A 20,571-nucleotide genomic window follows, 5' to 3' on the forward strand; every position below is an offset into this window, starting at 1 on the left:
CCAACCCTATCCGTAATAGCTGTCATCGTCTCCAATGTTCAACGCCTACAACCCGTTCATGGGAACGTAATCACCCTGTAGCCAGCCGCCGTCTGAGGATTCGGAGTCGCTCGTTTCATGCACGTACTCTTCGGAATCCGCTCGCCACGATCGGGGACGCGTCCTGCCCCTGCGGGCGTGTCCCCGCTCCTGCCACCGTATGTCCACGAATGTCTGGTAAAGACCGCACATCGTTGGCCATTCCGTGCCACCCGCATTCCACCTGCGTATCTGGGGGAACACCAGGGAGAAGAACGCGGCCACGGCCGCCGCGTCGGCCGATTCGAACGCGGAACCCGTGAAGTCGAAGTCGTTGAGCGGCGGCGCATGGTCCGCGCAGAGGGCGACCGGCGGCTGCTGCCCGTCGAGGTCCGGGACCGAGTGCATGTCGACGGCGAGCGTGAGCGATGTGAGATGGGGGCAGTGTTGCGCCAGGGAAAGCAAGCCGCCGAGCGTCGCCTTGGGGTAGTTGGCACCGTCGGGCCTCCGTATGTGAGGACGGGGACAGTTCCATTCCCAGCTAAATCGGAGGTCCTCGATATATGGCCACGCCCGTGACATCTCATCCAGCATGGCATCATCAAGGATAACTTGGAATATGCCACTGACAAAGACATGGCGTAGCGCGGACAAAGCCAGAAGAGGCGCAACGTGTCGTGATGCGTAGATGTTCGTCAAAGCGCGTTCTTGGCCATGGGATCTGTCGGCGTTGATAGAGAGATTACGGAGGGTTCCCCGGAACGGATGCTCTCCTATGGAAACACAAAGAGCCTGGAATAGAATGCTAGGCGCTGTCTCGGCGTAGTAACCACCCAGGTCTAGGCGTTGAAGCGAAGGGGAACTGACGATATGGAGGAACGCGGTACACCACTCGAAAGAGGCTTCTTCCAGCACAAGCTCCACGATTGCAGGGAAGAAAGCCCCGTATCTTCCGAGCGGGAGGGCGTCCCAGTCGTACTCCTCCGGGTCGACACACACCCTGAGCTTATGTAGGGTAGGGATGGAAGCCAGTCCCACAAGAGCCGCGGGTCCGACTCGCACGCTGGACGAGCTGAATTTGACGAGCTGGCGAAGCTTCCCGATTTCTGGGCAGGACAGCAAACCCGGTTTGAACCATTCCCGAGCGTAGAGATCGAGCTTCATGCTGGAAGAGAGGATCAGACACCTCACGACCGGAGAAACGTCCGACATTGCCCGGACGAGCTCGGTGGGACGATGTTTGTCGCAAGGCCAGCCACCCCAGTCGATCTCGATCTCTCGCAGCTCTGGTCCATAAAGCAGCTCTGAGAAGTATACGGGGCCTTGTCCGATCTCCCGGGGTGTCCGCACCATTGACTCTAGCGCCTCTTCATGGTGGAGCGTCCGTAGGTTGGGCAACAGTGGCTGGGGCCCGTGACGGAATAGGCTGGTCCACAGGTCAGAGGGCACTTCATATCCGGCCCAGGAGGCCGCTGTGCCAAACATGGGATGGAATACTTTGACGCGGCTTGCATACATCGAGAATCGTTTGAAGTCGTTGGGAGTTGGGTCGCGAAGGAACTCCTACAGAGCTTCGTGTTAACAGAGAGCCGTTATGAAGAGAATTGTTGCACTTGCCAACCGCCGGTGACGTGAGGGATATCCAAAATCCGTGTCATGCATCACTGCGCAGAGGTCCTCAGGAAGCGTATACGGCACCAGCGGTACCAAGGACGCGAGCGTGCGCCAAAGCACGTCGAGGGCCGGCTCGCTGAGGTAACGGCATGTCACCGCCAGAGCAGCCAAGGATGGTTGTCTTGGAGGACCCGAGAATTTTCGGGGTTTGAGCAGGAGAGTGCAGATATGTGAAATAGTATCTTTGGGTAGACTGGTGATGGACACTGGCCGAGACATGCGCCTTGAAGTTGAAGTTGAAGGGTGGAACGAAGAGGAGCGCGTCTGCCGTCCGAGTCAGCATCGTTGGACTTTAACTCCAGCGCCGTGTCGCGTGCGTACGTCTTCAACGTCAAGGGTAATTCCTGTTTTGTACGGCGCCCTGCTTTCTACCGAACGTGATCCGCGCCACTTTCTGGTATCGTATCCACAAGATATCGCCACCGTTATGCGTTGACCACACTGTCAATTGTATTTTAGACCTCTGAACATGAAGGTTACTGACAGGGTGAGGCAAGCGTAGATTATTCGGAGAAGGTAGTCGAGTCTTCAATTCCTGTCTCTCACGGGATATACGGCTGACGCTCTCGGGGACGCCCCCTTCTCGGCCTGAGGGCAGGATCCCTCTCCTGCCGTCGCACAGCTAGGAACTTCCGATAAAGGGTCTCCATCTCGGGCCACGTCGTGCCGAAGGGACTGCCTAGGGTGTGCAAGTGGGGGAATACCAATGAGAGAAACGCAGCCACGGGAAGCGCGTCGCTTTCCCGGAATACGGAGCCAGCGAGTTCGAAACTCTTCAGTGGAGGCGCGTCGTCCGCGCATAGAGACACAGGGGGCCCCCATCTCCACGCGTCGAAGTCGGGGATGCATCGCATGTCGACAGCGAGCTCGAGGGTGGTGAGGCGTGGACAGTGGCGGGCGAGTAGAAGCACGCCGTAAAATGTCGCCTGGGGGTAGTAGACGAAGTCTTCGAGCCGGTACCCCGGTCCGTCTGGCCAGCAGAACGCGAGGGATTCGAGGTTGGGCCACGCCCATGTCATGGCGTCAAGCATGGCGTCGTCTGCGAGGCTTGACAGGTGCGGCCGAGAGCAAGCCAGCGCAGCGCCGACAACGAGAGGAGGGGAGCAATAGGATGGGGGTGATGAATCTCGACGAGAGCGGTCTTTTGGAAGACAAACCCCTTCTCGCTGGACCGTTTGACGGTCTTGGTATTGCAACCCGGGCCAGTGTTGATGCTGAGCACCTGTACCGTGTCGTGAGAGGGATTTTCAGCCAGGGATGCACAGAAAGCCTCTAGCAGGATACTAGGGACTGTCGTGCCTCCCCGTCCATCGACCTTCACCCGCCAGAGTGAGGAAGACGTTACAGTGTGCATGAACGCGACACACCACTCGAGGGAGATTTCGTACAGCTCCAGGTCCTCGAGAGCGGGGAAGGATATTCCGCATCGCTTCCTTGCATGTCGTAGGTCGTCCCAGTCGTACTCCTCCGGGTTGACATGGAGCAGGAGCTCACGCAGCCTCGGGAGAGACGCCAGGCCCACGAGCGCTGAAGGCGCAACGTACACGGTGAAGGCGCTGAGCCTGACGAGGTGGTGAAGTTGCCCGATCTCTGGACAGGACAACGACGCGGTTTCGTGCCTCCGAAGGCGGGTGTGCATACCCACGCCAGCTGATAGTTCCAGGCCCTCCTATCGCGGAGAGGCATGAGCCATGGCTCTCACCAGCTCGGTGGGCCGTCGCTCGTCGGATGGCCATCCGCCGTAGTCGATATCCGCTTCCTTCAATCCCGGCCCGCAGAACAACTCCGAGAGGTACACAGGGCCGCGTTCGAGTATGTGTTCCCGTCGATAGTCATAGTCCGTCTCAACGTGTTGAAGCCTCTGTAGGTTTGGGAAAAGCGGTTTCGGGCTGTGACGGAGCACTGCGGCCCACAGATCGGAGGATATTTGGTATTCGTAGAATTTTAGAACCCTGTCGTCGCGATGAAACATCTTCACGCGGTTTGTATACGTGGAAAAACGCGCAAAGTCCGCCGGGGTTGGGTCACGAAGGAGCACCTGCGGACCCTCAGTAAACGCTCTCTATCGAGCTTAGGGCTGTACTCACCAACCGATATTTTATATGCACCAAGGGTCGCGCTACCGTCTCTACAGCAGAGACCTTCCCACATAGGTCCTTTGGTAGCGTATACATCAAAAGCGGGACCAACGACGCCAACGTGTGCCACAAGACGTCGAGGGCGAACCCGCTCAGGTAGCTACAGGTCGTCGCGAGAGCAGCCAAGGACGGTTGTCGCGGAGCATGCATGTTCGGTTCCGGCCATTTGACGAGAAGACGAGAGATATAGAGAATGGTGTCAGGAGGTAGAGCAGTAATGGTGGGTCGCAGAGACATGGTCGTAAGGCGTCCCCGGGGTGGGGGCGAGACGGCGAGAGGCGCAAGTCTGCTAAAGTCAGCTCAGTTCGACTACGTTCCAGAGCTCTAGTTCTCACCAAAGAATGGACGGCGTCAGCCCGTGCATATTCGAGAACTGCTAACGACAAGCGGTATACCGTCCTTGTACCGAGCGCTATTTTCTACCGAACGTGATCCGTGCCATTTTCCGGCGCGCGGCGTTACTGAAATGGATACGCTTAGGCGCTACGTCGTCGACGAGAGTCGGTGTTTTGATAGCAAGAGGGAACGAAAGAGCAAGTGAGTGCCATGAATGAATTCGAGTCGAGATATCACGCGTGTCCAGTGTCCACTGCATCCACACCTCGTCATGCCAATGAGATCTGTGGACGCTACACGTGGTCCCCTCATTCAGTCAAATTTTTGTTAACGTCGCGGGGTTTTCTATCTGCAGCTCTGCATTTCATCTTGAGTCAGTAAATGCATGATTTAAGAAAGCCATGCAGACTCACGATGAATCTCCTGCTCGTCATCAGCTTCGCCTCACGCTTGGTCAGGTTCGGGATCACGAAAACGCCCGCCTATCGAGAGCATCCACCCTCTCTCCTGCCATCGTATCTCCAGAAACCGTCTATGCCACCGCAGTACCTCGGCCGGGGTACCCGAATCGCCCCGATTCATTTTGAACGTGCTCAGTCGCGGAAACACCACAGAGAGGAACATGGCGAGAGCTGACACGTTGGCGTCCGCAAGGAATGTGGAGCCCGAAACGTCAAGGCTCTTGAGGGGAGGTTCCCAGGACGGACAGAGAACGATAGGGGGCCGCCGTTTGTCGAGAAGGGGGATATGGCGTATGTCGACAGGAAGTTCGAGGGATGTGAGATACGGGCAGTACCGTGCGAGGAGGAGCACGCCGGCGAGCGTCGCCTTGGGGTAGCCGAGCTCCCCGGGCAGCGGATCCCTGGTCTCACTGGATGAGAGCCCGCCAAGGCAGGGCCAGCTGAACGAGAGAGATCTGAGATCTGGCCACGCCCATGTGATCGCGCTCAGGAGCGCATCGTCGGGGGCGATTATGCAGTAGCCACGGATGGATAAATCCTGAAGTGCCGGCAAGGAAAGCAAGGGGGAGATGTCCTGGGGCTGATAGACCTGAGGCATCCTGACGCGGTGCCAACGACAGGCATTGATCCCGACTTCTCTAATATTATGGGAGGATGGATGGTGTGCGATGGATGCACAGAGAGCCTCGAGGAGTATACCCGGTATCGTGAGGGATTCGTCGTCGGCAAAGTACACTCTCCAAAGCGAGGAGGATACGATAGTGGGCATGAAGGCGACACACCACTCGAAAGGGATGTCGCACAGGACGAGCTCCCTCAGGACGGGGAAGAGACTGCCGGGCTTTCCATGCGGCAGGAACTCCCAGTGGTACTCCGTCGGATCGACACAGATGACAAGTTCTTGCAACTTGGGCAAGGATCCCAGCGCTAGAAGGGAGGCGGACGCGATACGCACATCGGACGAGTCAAACTTGACCAGGTGGAGGAGCGATCCGATCGCAAGTCCGTCCAGTCGCGCTCCCGATGGCTGCTCTGCGCAGTGACGGAAGTCGTATCGACACATAGTGATACTCTCCACCAGCGGAGACAGGTAGGACAAGCTCCTGATGACCTCCGTAGGTCGCCGGTCGTCTGAGGGCCAAACTCCATATGTGACCCTCACCTCTTTCAGCCTGGGGCCAAACAACGGTTCTGAGCGATACAGAGGGCCACGGCCGGCGATATCAGGGCGGTCAAGGTTGTGCAAATGGACCTCAGTGTGGGAGAGCGAGCGCAGGTTCGGGAGCAAGGGTTGAGGCCCATAGAGAACCAGTCTGGCCCACACGTCGAAGGGTATGTCGCAGCTCTTGAAAAACGACACGTTCAGGCCTGGACCGAGTTTCTTCACGCGGCTCGCATATATGGAGAAGCGACTGAAGTCTTCCGCAGCGGGTTCTCGACGAAAGATCTACACACCACGTCATTAAGGACCTGAAATGGACTCAGCGCTGCACTCACCACTTGATACTCGATAGTCTTCCCGTTATAGCGGAATCCGGGAACAGCTGGAACGATTGCGCACAGGTCCTCGGGAAGTGTGTACGCCAGCAGTGGTACCAGAGACACTAGTGTGCCCCAGAGTACATCTAGCGCGGGACCGCTGAGATACTTGCTAGTCGTTACAAGTGCGGCGAGGGAAGGTTGATTTGGTGGGCCTGGAATTCCCCAAGTGTCGTTGTGGTTTCGGAGGAGGAAACAGATGCGCAGAACGATCTCTCGGGGAAGAAGTGTAAGACAACGTCGTGGCATGGTGGTAGGAAGGAGGAGTCGCAGCAGCACGCCTACTAGCGGCTACGTTGCGTGACTCTGACCTTCGGGTTGGCATCAGATGTCAAGAAACCAGATGCCACGCTCACCGCTGCGACTGACAGGCTATCTGCCGTTTCTGCGCCTTCGCCTGTCCTACTTCGCCTCTATGCGTGCCCCCTCTAAGCGCAAGCCGTAATTACCTTAACGTCGCATCCGCATTGACTGCCATGAAGATTCGAGCTTCAACCTCAGCACTGCGGAACGAGCGTGTACTATGGTATTCCGTGAGCACATTACACCTGTCCGCACATGCTCTGTACCATTTTCTGACTTGACATCGAGCAGGCTGGGTTGAGCAGCATGTTATCGGCTTAGAGAGTACTGGAAGCAGGAGAATAGAGGCATAGCACCAAAAAGTGAGCGCTGGGGGGTGCCGCAGGCTATGACTGACTGACTGACTGACTGACTGACTGACTGACTGACTGACTGACTGACTGACACGGCGACAGCCGCTCGCGCCCGCATCAACGCCTCGTACCGATGAGATCTGTGGGCGCTAATACCCAAGAAGCCTAATAGTAACGCGTATCCCATGAACGTACACCGCACTGTAAGTGGTGGCAAGTGGATATACTGGGAAGGCCGAATACAGCTGAAAACGGTACATAGAAGGCCGGAGTTCTCCCCTTCACTGCCTGGCACCGCAACCCTATGCCTCTATATCCGCTTCTGTCTCAGAATGGTCAGTGGACGTCGAAAACGTGATGTGCAGACATACGAATCAACTTGGCCTCTTCGCCTTCTTCCTCGCACGAATATGGGTCAGGTTCGGGTTCACGGAAACGCCGCCCGTTTGCGAGCGTCCACCTCCTCTCCTGCCACCGTATCTTCAAGTACCGCCGATGCAGACCCATCACCTTCCCAGAGTTACCGTAGTCTTGCCACGGAAACCCGAACGTTTTGAGTGTCGGGAATATCACAGACAGAAACATGCCGAGAGCCTGTGCATCGTCCGCTCGGAACGCGGAGCCCGATGGACAAAACTCCTCGAGCGGGGGCTCGTGCGACGGCCATAGGGGGACTGGAGGCCGTTGTTCGTCGAGGCGAGGAACGTAGCGCATGTCGATGGGGAAGCTGAGGGATGTGAGGCGAGGGCAATAGCGCGCGAGGAGGAGGACGCCGGCGAGTGTGGCCTTGGGATAGCCAAGCTCTCCCGGCTGCGGGTCTCCAGGTCCAAGTGGCGGCTTAGAAATGTGAGGCCAGCGAATCTCGAGAGACTGGAGATTCGGCCAGGACCATGTGACGGCATCCAGGAACGCATCGTCTATGACCACTAGGCAGTAGCCGTCGATGGAAAGTTTTTGAAGCGCGGGCAAGGAGAGTAAGGGGGCGATGTGCCGGGACTGATAGACCTGAGGCATTATGCTGTTCCACCGACCGATGGTGAGGTCGACTTCCCCGATGTTTCGGGAGGATGGATGATTCGCGATGGACGTACAGAGGGCCTCGAATAACATGTCCGGCAACGCGCCGGGCTCCGAATCTTCATTCCGGATGCATACTCTCCAGAGCGAGGGGGACGTGACGACGTTCAAGAATGCGATGCACCACTCGATGGACGGCCTGAGTACGACGAGCTCCTTCAGGGCGGGAAAGAGATCAAGGTGCCTTCCGTGCGGAAAGGCTTCCCAGTCATACTCTGTCAGATCGACATGCACGACAAGTTCTTGCAGCTTGCGCAATGACCCCAAAGACAAGAGAGCGGTGGGCGAAACGTACATCCAGTACGATTCGAATTTGAACAGGTGTTGGAATGTTCCGATTGCAGAGCCGGACAGTCGTGCTGACATTTTGAGATCGTGTTTGAGAGTGTTGCGATAGAACATGCCGGGCTGAGCCATGGTGAGGTTCTCTACCAACGGAGACAGATAGGACAGGCTTTCCACCACTTCCGTGGGTCGCCATTCATCGGATGACCAATCTCCGAATTCGAGGGACACCTCACTCAACTGGGAGCTGAATAGGGGCTCCGAACGATACAGAGGGCCGCGACCAGCAATCCCAGGTTCGTACATGTTGTGCTGATGAATTTCTGAGTGGTAGAGAGTACGCAGGTTCGGGAGTAGAGGTTGCGGTCCATGAAGCAGCAGCGAGGTCCAGACGTCGAAGGGGATCTCATGATCCTTGAACAGTTGTTTGTCGTTGTCTTCGGCCCTGAGCGCCTTGACGCGGGTAGCGTACGTGGAGAAGCGAAGGAAGTCTATCGTGACCGGCTTTCGATGAAATATCTATACAACCTTGTTTAGCAGTCGTTGACATGGACTCGAAGCTGTACTCACCACATAATACTTGACTGCGCGTTCTCGTGAGCTAACTTCTGCGGTCACGGGTACGATGGTACACAGGTCCTCCGGAAGTGTGTACGCCACCAAGGGCACCAGAGACCCTATTGTGTTCCAAAGTACATCGAGCGCAGGTTTACTGAGATAGCTGCAAGTCAGGGCGAGCGCTGCGAGGGATGGTTGATTTTGCGGGGCGCCCCAAAGGTCGGGTTTTCGGAGGAGGCAACAGATATGCAAGATGATCTCGCGAGACAGAGCTGTGAGGTGCGGTCGTGACATTATCGTGTAAGGTCCTTTCAGATCCAGGGCAAGGAGTAGGGGAAGGTCGTGGTGGAACGGTTGACGGCTGCGCTGCATGACTATCACCTCCAGGTCAGCGTCAAGGACCGGGCGGCATACATCACCAAATCTCACGCTTACCATTGCCACAAGGAAGCGATCTGCCGCTCTCGTACCGTGGCCCGTCCTACTTCGCTTCCGTGCGTGCTAGCCCTCAAGCGCGATCGGGGTCTTCCTCGGTGTTGCATCTGCGCTGGCTACTATGATAGACTTATACGGGGTCAAGCCACACCGCTAGAGCTGGAGAACGGTCCTGCGCGCTGAAGGCTTGTTCGCAAGTCATGAAAGTTCCGAGTGCATGCGCAGCTGAGGAGACCCAGAATGAAATGAAACACAGTCAGGAAACCGTGACTAAGGGTCTTGCAAGTAGACACTCACCATTGAACTTCGTGTAACACGGTTAAGTCGTCCTATGTTGGCGCGCACGGCCCATGTGGTCCTTGAGAAGTGTATACACCAGCCGGGGTAGGTGCCTGCGGCGTCCTTATCATGTGGCGCGGGAGAGAAGAGCGTGTTCGCGACCTATGTCGGACAAGGACTATTACGGATGATCTTGATGCATTGACAAACCGTAGATACTTAAAGCCTGTAACTTTGTCAGGGTACCTGAAGGGGAAGAAGAATTCCTGATACTAGTAGTGCCCCATACCTTGGATCAGGACCTGGAAAGCCTGCGGACCTCTTCGGACTTACCGCGCGCGTTCGGGTCCGTTGGAGAAGGCGATGTCTGTGTATAAATCACCGTGCTTTAGTTCGCATCATTACTATGGCCCTTCAAGCATATGCCCAGGGATGCAGTCCTCTGTTCGATGTTGACGGTACGTATACAGCCTCGGAGAAGCCGCCGAGACGAATGTTGGACGCCTGGAAGGTCCCAGAGTGGTTCTCAGCATCTCATAGAGTCACCTCCTTGCCTTAATACCCTCCTATTAAGGCCTTCAGGAGCAGTTCTCAGCGTTCGCAACGTTTGGACTGGGACAAGACGTTTTCGAAACGTTGGTGTGGTGATGAAGAACAACAGAATTTGCTCAAAATCGCCGAACTGGGTCCGTTCCGCTTCTGGTATTTTAACGTTTATTTATCTGCCGAAGTGATGAAGTATGTATGCGATCACTGATCTTCCTAAGTAGTACTAGAGATTTGATGAAGCCAATCAGTGCGATATTTACCCAAACCGGAGCTTGTCAACATCAAATCCGCTCAAAAACAGCTCACCTCCTTCCCCGACGTGCTCGACGTGCCCGACGTGGAGCTCGCCGCCCCTCGCTGTCTAGAGGATCTCGCGCCGCCGCTCCTTCTATGTCCAACCATGCGCAGTCCTCCTCTCCCTTCTCGCGACTCTCTCGTCTAGCTTTACCGTTTAAGTCGACTCCGTCTTCCCCCCTTGCCACTGAGCCCCCTTCGGAGGACTGGTACATTCCTTACCACGGGCCGATCGAACCTCCTAAGGAGGATCGCACTACGGACGAAAGAAACACGGACAGCTGGGGACATCTCGTTAGTGGATGGCTGATGGAGAATGACGGGCGGACGGAGCGCTCGCCTCGAATCCGCGCGATGTCCAACGCGTCGCGGGCGGCAGCAGAGGAGTACAAACGTAAGAGCTCTCGTATCCAGCCGTCTTTCGTAAAGCTGGATCAAGCTGGTGGTGTCGGGGAGACCCCTCCGCCTGCGCGACCGCGTCGGTCCCAGGAGGCACCCCTGCATCACCGCTCGAGTCTCGCAAGCATCCTGTCCTTCGGAACCAGGAAGGCGCACAAGCTCCAGCACTCATCTTCTGCGGGCGACCTGCGGAAGGATCCTACCCCGCCGGTTCCCCAGGCTGCAACGCAGGACTCCAGTTCGCCTCCGACCTTCCCTCGCAGACATCCGTACGCCCTCGCGACACCCGCCCCCTCCGTCCCTCCTCCTCCGCCGGTTTCTAGCCCCGTCGTCACGACAGCCCCTCGAAAGAACCCTACCACTTCGCGATTCTCCGTCAGGCTTCTCGACCCTCTAGCAGAGAAGCCTACTGCCCCTGCGTATCTCCTTCCCTCTCGTCGACCGTCTCGTATCAGCCTCAAGGCCTCGATGTCCACCCCCAACCTCCGGCAGGCTACAGGGACTGCAGCTGTACTCCCGAAGGGCAAGCAACGTTGGCTCTCAGCGGAAACCTGGTGCGATGCTCTGATTCTCCCACGGCCGCGCTTCGCTATGCGTCTTCTAGAGGGCGAGGAGGGCGGTAGCGGTCGCATCGTCAGTCCCCCCGGAAGCCCGCTATGGCCACCCGGCATGGAGCCCCCGCTGGAAGTTGCGGGCGCGAAGATACTGAAGAAGTCGCGTTCGGCGATACAGCTGTCTTCGCGTCCACATCAACAGGCTTCACCGCCGCGCCCCGCGCCTGTCCAGGAGGAGCCTGTGCGGGAGATGCCCGTAGCTGGGCCGTCAAGAGTAGTACAAGCGAAGGACGATACGAACACGCACCTGCGGCCGCCACGTCCAAAGAGTTTCGCGCTTGACGATCTAGCTTTGCCCAGTCCTGTGCCGTCGCTGTCCAAGTAAGTCCGCCTTCATTCCCATGTCGGCTGCGTGCACGGGCGATACGTTGGATGCTGATGTCCCCGCTTCACAGGGTGCTCGAGGATGGAAGGCAGTTGGCGGAGGAGCGGAAGACCTGGCAGCGAGAGGCCGCCAAGTCGTTCGGGCACAAACGGGCACGCACCGTGTCTCGGGCGCGCGCGAAGTCTCTCAACACTCGCGCGCCGACGCATGGAAGGGAACCGAGCGCGTTTGACGTGCTCGCGGAGGCAACCTTACTTGGCAGCCAGAGGCGCCGTCCGACGGTCCATGTGCGCGTACGCCCTCCGCGCTCGGATGGGCACGGCACGACAAGCGGGTTCGGGACGACCATGACGGGCACTGGAACAGGCATCGGAACTTGGACATCGGTCTCTCATGGACAGATACGTTCGCGCGGCCATGGGCATTCGCAGTCCGTCGGCTCCATCGCCCCCTCACGTTCGGACGAGTCGTTCATGTGGACTCCCGGACACGGGCGGAATCACTCCTTGGGCCGGTCAGCTCTCAGAATGGTGCGTACTACCGCGACAACAGCTGCCGGTTTCTGTGGTATCGCGGGTGGGCATGAGATTGACTACGATCGCGATAAGGGAAAGGCACCAATGAACGAGAAGGCGGCTGCGATGGAAGAGGCTCTGCGGCGCGAGGGCACGAAGGTGATACATTTGCGCGACCAGATGCCCCGTCGGGAAGAGCGCGGCGCAGGCGGAGTCGTACTGATCACCCCTCTGCCGACTGCGGGTCCACATTTGGGTCAACTCCAGCCGGGAGGTGGTCCAAGCGGGACGGACAGAATTTCACCAACGCCATCGGGACTGTCGACGTCGGCAGAGGGCGTTGGCATCGCGATATCTTCCCCAGTTCCGCCGGAGGATCCAGCCGACACGGAGCCGATCCGCATAGTAAACCACCCGTACGCCCAAGGAGCAACATACCCCTATTATCAGCGCACTGCAGGCAGGGCTCCTATACTTCCAGCTATCCAGGCGGTCCGATCGGACAACCCCGATGCACCCAGCCCTACCAGCACCACTGGCGAGGATGGCGGCACCAAACATCGGCAACCCGTCATTCACCATCCATACTCGCCATATGCGCAGATCCAGCACCCCTTCGCCGCCGTCACTGGCAATTCCCCCTCTCCAAGCAGGGACCTAAGCCCTAGGCCGGGTCCTCGGGCGAGAGGCGGCAAGCATCTGGAAGTGCGGGCGCCTGGGCCTAAGAGCATGTTCGCCGAGCTCAGCCCTGGACAGATTCGAGAGATCCTCCCCGACGAGATCCAGTACTCGCCCTTCATTCCCACTCCTCCCGTTCAACTCCCTGAAGGGTCGAATCCATCGCGGCATCCATACGGTCCCTCGAATAACCGGATGAGCGAGTGGGGCTTCGCCGACGCGCTCAGCCACACGATGCAGAGGCCATTGAGCACGGACAGTGGTCTCGGGACAAGCGAGAGCCACTCAGCCCCACATCCAGAGATCATCCAAGTCTCGCATGTTCTAGAAGACCAGGACGAGATCGTCATCAGCCCCGACCAGGAGTACGAGGAGCAGGACCTCAACATGCTCTCCCCGCGCTCGCAGTCGGCGTCCGGTGGGCCAGACGGCCGCCTGCGTCGTCCCGTTTTGTTGCGGGATACCACGCTGGCGTCGTCCAACCACACTCTGGCGTCATCTCCCATGGAGCACATCAACCCTCCTGTCTTCAGGAAAGAACCGTCTGTCGGAGAGCGGAGTTTCAACTCTTCTGGGTCGTCTCCGGGCGTAGTGTCGAACCAGTCCTCCCCGCCCCTGTCGCCTCGCCCCATCACCAGCGATGGCGATGACCTGGACCGCTTCCGCGACCTGTTCTACCGGCCACCAGAGAGCAGGACGCCCTCATCAGACGACTCGCGGCCGCCCGTCTCCCGGCGTCCCAGCGGCAGCGCTAGCATTCCCGTCGAGCTGGGTTCGCGCAGCACTCGCACCCTCAGCGGGCTCACCTCTCTCGCGCGTCAGCTCAACGAGAATATGGAGGAGATGGAGGCGTACGAAAACATGATGGAGGGGTACGATCGTGATCGTGCGTCGCCCATGTGGGGTGCGCGTTATGGCGGGTTGGGCGGGCAACGTCCGGACGACCTTGGCCCCGAGCCGTCGCAGGTGTTGTCGCAGTCACCTCCGGGGTTGATGTACGAGCGGGAAGGGACAGGGACGCCGTTGCGGCTTCCCATCGACGCGACTCTTGCGCTCTCACAGCCGTCAGATAATGTGCCGGAGGACGTACAGTCGTCAAGGGCCTCTTCGATGTTGGAGCTGCCTCTTGAGGAGGATCCTGAGCGTGAGTCCAAGTGCTGTGTAATTGACAGGTGCATACGGTCCTGACGTGTGATGTCCTTCTAGATATGCGAATCGGCGAGATCGAGGCCGTGAGCACCCCGCCCGCCTTCGCGTCGCCCCAGCGCTTCTCGACCCACCTATCCGCTGTCGGCTTCCCCAGTGGCGAGATCAGTCCGGTCAACGAGCGCGACGCGCGCCGTGGTGTATCGCAGTCCAGCCTCAGCGTCCCCTTCACGCCCGACGCTACACGGGCGAGCTTCATGACGAACACCTCCGGCATGTCCGGCCTGTCTGACTTCCCGTCGCCGCCCAGCCAGATCACCGCCAGCCATATGTCTATCCTTAACGCCTACTATGGCGAGGGCGCCCACGATTACCGGGAGAGCCACTACGACCTTTCCCGGCCTGCGCTGGTGCGGGAAGCTAGCCAGGCTACGTTCGGACAGCAGCAGATGGGCGAGGCGCTGTAGGGCGCCTTACTGCAGCTCGCTCGCACACACTATCTTCGTTGTATTATTTGGCGCCACGGACGGTTCTGCGGTTTTATGCTCGCTCGTTCTGCACGGTCGTTCTAACGGATTCTCGTATAATATCTATGTTCGCCCCCCCTTAGGCCCCAATCCCTCCCCCGTACGTTCACGTAGACATGTCCTTGCACATTCCTGCCCCGCGTCCCGGTTACATGCATGCTTTCGGAGTCGTCGTTCCCGGATGTTTTTATTACTTCAGATTATTGTCCATAGTTTTTATGCTGCGGCGGATCTTCGTTCACATATGAAAGTGCGATATTGATGTCGGTCGTGAGACGACTCACGGGAGGGAATAGTATGGTGCGGTTCGGTGCGTAGATGACTTCGATCCCAACCCCCTGGACCTTGAAGGCTGATTATCTTCAAGTATTGGTCGGTATTGATTGGGGTGGCGCAGGGGACCATCCTTGCCGTAGGACATCATAGAACCGCTGAGCACGCCCTGAATGCTCCGTAAGCAGCGCATGGTACTCGGCAGAGGAGAGCATCTTTAAGCGAAGTAGAGCGCGAGACGTACGAGAACAGGAGGCCAATTACCGTTGCCAGACATTTTGATGCATCTGGTGAGCGTTCTGTTTGGCGCTGTACGCGGCTCGTTCTCTTAAACCAACTCGACGATCGTGCAAGGTGCCCCCTCAGAGGCTACAAACTCCCTCCAGGACGCCGACATCGCGCGATAATGGCTCGGCCAACCATCACTAGCCTGTCGCGCGACACAATTTCACGCATCTGCGACCTTCTCATTGAACCATACAACTCACACGCTACGAAAAAACATCTGGTTACCCTCGCTATCACTTGTCGGTGTTTGAGCGACCCTGCACTTGATGCACTCTGGCGGTCCCTAGCATCCTTGCTTCCGCTACTACTGTACACACTTCCGGAGGACCTTTGCGGTGTCATTCCTCATCTAGATCACTATGAAGTGGTGAGTGTTTCGGTCGGATCTACATGTTACGTTGTATTCAGGTCACGACCCAGGTGTTCCTCCGCGAACCGGTCCCGGAAGACTTCATCCGGTTTTCCACGTACACCAGCCGCGTGAAGACGTTCTTCTGGGAGAGCGACATGCCATCCTTACCCTGCTTCCTCATATCCCCTGATGTGTGGACCACCCTGCTGAACATCGGCCCAAAGCCTCTCCTTCCCAATGTGCGGATCGTACACCATCAAGAGGCAGAATACGTAAATCTGGAGGAGCGCGACTACACACGAGGCCCGTTTTACCCTGCCGAGCTCCTTCTAGGGCCGAGATTGGAAGAGGTACATATCGACTACGGCGGTTGGCCCTCCGATCAACAGCGTCCAACCGAGCTCGCCAGAGCCATATCCCGCTTTGCTCCACGAGTAACGAACTTCCACGTCTTCGCCGAGGTGCGCGGTATTAGCACCCGAATCTCCGAGTACAGAAAGACTGCATTTCTATCCTGCCCCGACATCGGGAAGCTGCAGGGCTTGGTCGAGTTCGATGCCTACAGCGTCAACGTCATGTCTGCCGCTCTAGCGGCGCTCGGAGCTCTGCCCAGGCTGCAAGAGATGCTGCTCCGCGTACAATCCACGGCGTACGACTGGGATATACTGCCGCACGGCAAGCGTGGGCGTTTCTTCCCCGCCCTTACGAAGCTCAAGCTATACGAGACTGCCGGCGAATGGTGCACCGCGTTCATACATGCCGTGACTTCGACCTCGATCTGGAAGCTCGAGCTCGACTACCTGCACGAAGGTGGCGTCATGGATCCTACATTGGTCGAAGCTCTCTGCACTTCCATTGGCACTCATTCATCCGCCGGCACGCTTGAGGTGCTCATTCTCCGCACTGGGGGCGTCCTGCAGCGTGAAGAACAGCCAGTGGTTTACCAATCGCAGCAACTCGCACCCCTCCTCTCTTTACCCGCACTTCGCCACCTCTCCGTAGATGGAAATTGCCAAATCATCGCGGACGATGCTTTTCTCGACGCTATGACACGGGCGTGGCCCAATCTTGAGAGCCTGCATTTCAGGTGGCCCCACCAGTCGCAGCCCGCGTTGCGAGAGCCCGGGGACGAGAACTACCCTAAGGCCACACTCTTCGGGCTCCTCCTCTTCGCGCACCATCTCCCGGCCTTATGCTCTCTTGAACTAGCCATCGACATGCGCGAAGTCCCCAATCTTGGGCAGGCGTTCCCGCCCGTTTCTCTCCGAGGGTCCGGCGCGTCTACTCTAGAGGAATTCTGGGTGTCAGGCTCGGTTTTAGGGCCGAACCTCGACCTCCCGGCTCTCGTCAGTTTTTTCTCGGCGGTGTTTCCGAGCTTGCGCTACTTCCGTCACTCAGACATGATACTTTACGGGCTGATGGAGATGCACAAGCATTTCGTGGCGATACGGCGGCAGGAGAGAAAATGGGCACTCGCGAACGTGAGCGTTTTCGAGCGTGAGGACTCGAATCCTGGGGCTGAGACCGAAGAGCTGTAGCAGGGTAGTCTGGCCAGTATATAAATAAACAACCAGCCCCTTCAATGAGCCATCCTGATATCCCAGTGACTTCGCGACTCCGTCCTGGCTGACCCTCAAGTTCATCTCATCCACTTGCTACACTACCATACTAGTCCAAAATATGCTCGTTATATGTGCGCTGTCAAATATACCCACTTCAATCTATACGATGCATGGCGACACTCGGCAAGCACACTGCATAACGAACATGTGTACCGGGACCAGAGCTACTTTTTAGCGCTCATAGATCTCATCGGTACGAGGCGTTGAGTCACAGTGAGGCGGACGCGAGCCGCCTCTCGAACACCATCTCTCGTCTTCTCCATCTCATGAAATATCTCAACAAGGGATACTACTCTGAGTACCTGCAGGACGCACACACTTGCCTCAGCTGCTATATCTGCACTAGTGGAGCAGAACAACACACTCAGTGAAGGCGCCTCACCATGATTATTTGGACGAAAATCAGACACGGCTAGTCGTCTAAGTACTGGACTATGCACACCCTAGAAACGACACTTTCCCTGATGAGCCGGGACGTATATATCCAGACCAGCCAGTTCCGAAGGGGTTTTGTTATCAAAGGGACGGCCGTCTTCCCGTAAAGCTCAAGTGCTGGTTTACAAAGCTAGGTACGGGACACTCCTCACGACCTTCTCCTTGTCCTGACGATTTGGAGGTTAGATACATGGAGCTTAACATCGTTTTTTCGTTGTATCATGCACTGAAGCGACGTAGGGCACGCTATGGTACGGAAATGGCAGCTCGCCTGTCTGTTTCAACGGTATGCCGCCCAATGCCGTCCAGCTCTTGACGCCAGCGTGCAGGTCACCGTCACTCAACGTAGCGACGAACCGTACTGCTCCCACTATGCCCTCATCCCCCTAAATCCTTGACATTCAGAATTTCAGGGCCGCTATGTCCCGATCCCTGCTCGCTGCTCTTCCATACGACGTCCTCTTGCGAATCTGCTGTCTACTCTTGAAAACGGATGCAGAAGTTTGGCCGCGAAAACCGACAAGGCAACCTTTCCTCGCTGCCCTCGCAACTACTTGCAGCTATCTCAGTCGGCCTGCGCTCGATGTCATCTGGGCCAAACTAGGCTCCCTGGTGCCGCTGGTGGCATACACACTTCCAGGGGACCTGTGCGCGATCGTTCCTCTCCCTGCAAGGAAAAGACGATCCATACATCTTGTTGAATATCAGGTGGTAAGTCCAGCCTCGGCATTTGTACTGCCATCCTATATTCAGCGAGACAGCGTAGATAATCCATCGAGAACCCGTCGCAGACGATTTCCGTCGTTTCTCCATGTATGCAAGCCGTGTGAAGACGCTCAAGGCGGAGGACTGGGCGGGCGCTCAGCTCTTCAGCAATCACGAGATCCCCTTCGACGTCTTGGTCAAGTTGCTGCATCACGGGCCCCAACCCCTACTCCCCAACCTACGCTCGTTGACCTACTCCGAAATCTATTGGTTGAATCAGGATGAACCAGTCGTTTCTGGCCGCGGCCCGTTGTATCGCTCGGAGCCCTTGTTTGGGCCCAGACTGAAAGAGGTGGACATCGACTTCGGAGATTGGCCTTCTGACGAGCTGCGACCAACGGAGGTCGTCTGGAGCTTGTCCTATCGGTCCCCATTGGTAGAGAGCATCACCATATCCCAGCACGGTATCTGCTATCACAAACACGATCTATCGCGGTCAGCGCGCCTGGTCGGCCCCGCAATCGGAACACTTGTTCACCTGGTCAAGTTCGACTCGCGCATGGTGTTCACTTCTCCCCCCGCTCTTTGGGCTCTCGGTTCACTCCCCAAGTTGCAAGAACTTGCCGTGTATGTCGATCCGACGGAATACCATTGGGGCGCCCTGCCGCATGGAAGGTGCAGCAACCCATTCCCCGCGCTGAAGGGTCTCTCTCTAGTCAGTGTCCCCTTGGAATGGAGTGTTGCGTTCATGGGCATTGTGTCATCGCCCTCGCTCAGGACAGTGGACATCAAATTTCAGGACTCGAATACCGCCGTGGTACATGGCATGCTGTTAGAGGCGTTCTGTACGTCCATCGCAAACCATCCTTCTTCCGATAGTGTCCAGGAAATCTCCTTCAACCTCGACGTCTGGGGGGACTCGCGCAAAACAACCCAGGTATATCTGTCCCAGCACATCTCCCCCTTGCTCTCTTTACCTGCGCTCCAAAAGCTTTCCGTTCACGGCTCTTCCCTAGTCATCGTAAACGATGCATTCCTGGATGCTGTCACATGGTCGTGGCCGAACCTCCGGTCTCTTAAGATCTACTGGCCAACTTCAAGCATCGGCCGGACAGGCATTGGGCCCGGGGAGCTCGGATACCCTGAGGCCACACTCGCTGGTGTACTCCTCCTCGCGCGCTATTGTCCTCGCCTCACATCCCTCGACTTCCCCGTCGACATACGCTCTGTCCCCAGTCTCAACCACCATCGGCCTCCGGTTCCCCTATGGCCGTCATACGAGTCTCCTCTTGAGACGTTCTGTCCAACAGGTTCTTCGTTCCGAGCGGACGACGCGGTTGCTCTTGCGATGTTTCTCTCCGTGATATTCCCGAACCTCAAGTCGTTCGGGTTCCCGTGGCAAGACGACGACAACTGCGCGAAGGTGATGGGTCTGCATCGGCAATGCTTGATGATACGGTGGCAGGAGAGAAGGTGGATGTTCGCAAATGGGCGGCGGTTCCGTGAGCCCGAACCTGACCCATATCTGTGGGAAGAAAGCGATGAGGTGGCCTTGACTCGTGAGTCTACATTTCAGCACATCACGCGTTCTGACTATTTGTCTACAGAAGCGTAAAGTTGCAACGCGCATGAGTCGGTGGTACTTGAATGGATCTGAGGACACGAACGTTTGGCGGACTCCCTGCTCGGCGACTGGGTCGGCGTCGCGTCGTTTCTCTCCGCGGTGTTCCCGCGTCTATCGGAGCTCGCGCATACGGACAGATACGACGCAGTACAGGAGTGGTCAGAGGTGAAGAAACTTCACTCAGGGTTTGTACAGGTCCGATCGCAGGAGAGGGCGTGGGCGCAAAGGCGTGGACGGCGGCTTTGAAGCCCGCCTGACTTGGACATCCTACTGGCACTTTAAACTAGCAACGAGCTTCTATATACGCTATTTTTGTGTGTTCTCCGGCAGCTTTCCTTTGAAGTAGCTTCAATTCGGATTTTCATCTGTGTTACTTCGTAGATGTTGAAGACATGGGCAGGCATGCGTCTACGCAGGGCGCCAAGAGTTCTCCTGGCGACGCGCGGCTGGCGTGCCACACCATGGCTCCGCCCACCATCTTCTCCCTCCCTCCAGACACCATCCTGCGCGTGTGTGAACTGCTTCGTACCGAACTTAACTTCCTCCCAGACAGGTCCCACGATCTTGTGTCATTCGCTCTCACCTGTAGGTCATTAAGCGAACCCGCCTTCAACACGCTCTGGTATAGAATTCGCTCTCTAGCCCCACTCCTTAGCACTCTGCCTAAAGACCTGTGCACGGCTGCTCCGTTCGTCTATAAGGGCATCAAAGGCACCCTTGAGCCCCGTATACGGTCTCAGTCGGTGAGTGTGACCCGGACCAAGCTGCC

The 20,571-nt window shown here is 57.4% G+C and overlaps 3 protein-coding genes across 3 annotated transcripts; 2 read left to right on the plus strand and 1 right to left on the minus strand.

Annotated features, from left to right (window-relative positions):
- Positions 1-45: 45 nt before the first annotated feature.
- Positions 46-9,036, minus strand: TRAVEDRAFT_22608 (uncharacterized protein; the record flags this gene model as incomplete). The annotated part of the gene is made up of 13 exons (XM_008043510.1): positions 46-1,581; positions 1,684-1,956; positions 2,313-2,739; positions 2,850-3,361; positions 3,395-3,730; positions 4,580-4,648; positions 4,716-6,074; positions 6,125-6,321; positions 6,536-6,594; positions 6,616-6,714; positions 7,018-7,048; positions 7,194-8,703; positions 8,755-9,036. The coding sequence occupies 13 exons, from the start codon at positions 9,034-9,036 to the stop codon at positions 46-48; spliced, it is 6,690 nt and encodes a 2,229-aa protein (XP_008041701.1).
- Positions 9,037-10,395: 1,359 nt separating this feature from the next.
- On the plus strand, positions 10,396-14,809 carry TRAVEDRAFT_172295 (uncharacterized protein; the record flags this gene model as incomplete). The annotated part of the gene is made up of 3 exons (XM_008043943.1): positions 10,396-11,633; positions 11,708-13,974; positions 14,037-14,809. The coding sequence occupies 3 exons, from the start codon at positions 10,396-10,398 to the stop codon at positions 14,441-14,443; spliced, it is 3,912 nt and encodes a 1,303-aa protein (XP_008042134.1). The 3' UTR covers positions 14,444-14,809.
- Positions 14,810-15,454: 645 nt separating this feature from the next.
- On the plus strand, positions 15,455-16,954 carry TRAVEDRAFT_50836 (uncharacterized protein; the record flags this gene model as incomplete). The annotated part of the gene is made up of 1 exon (XM_008043725.1): positions 15,455-16,954. The coding sequence occupies one exon, from the start codon at positions 15,455-15,457 to the stop codon at positions 16,952-16,954; it is 1,500 nt and encodes a 499-aa protein (XP_008041916.1).
- Positions 16,955-20,571: the final 3,617 nt, after the last annotated feature.

This window comes from Trametes versicolor, assembly GCF_000271585.1.
Source record: "Trametes versicolor FP-101664 SS1 unplaced genomic scaffold TRAVEscaffold_10, whole genome shotgun sequence".
Taxonomy (NCBI): domain Eukaryota; kingdom Fungi; phylum Basidiomycota; class Agaricomycetes; order Polyporales; family Polyporaceae; genus Trametes; species Trametes versicolor.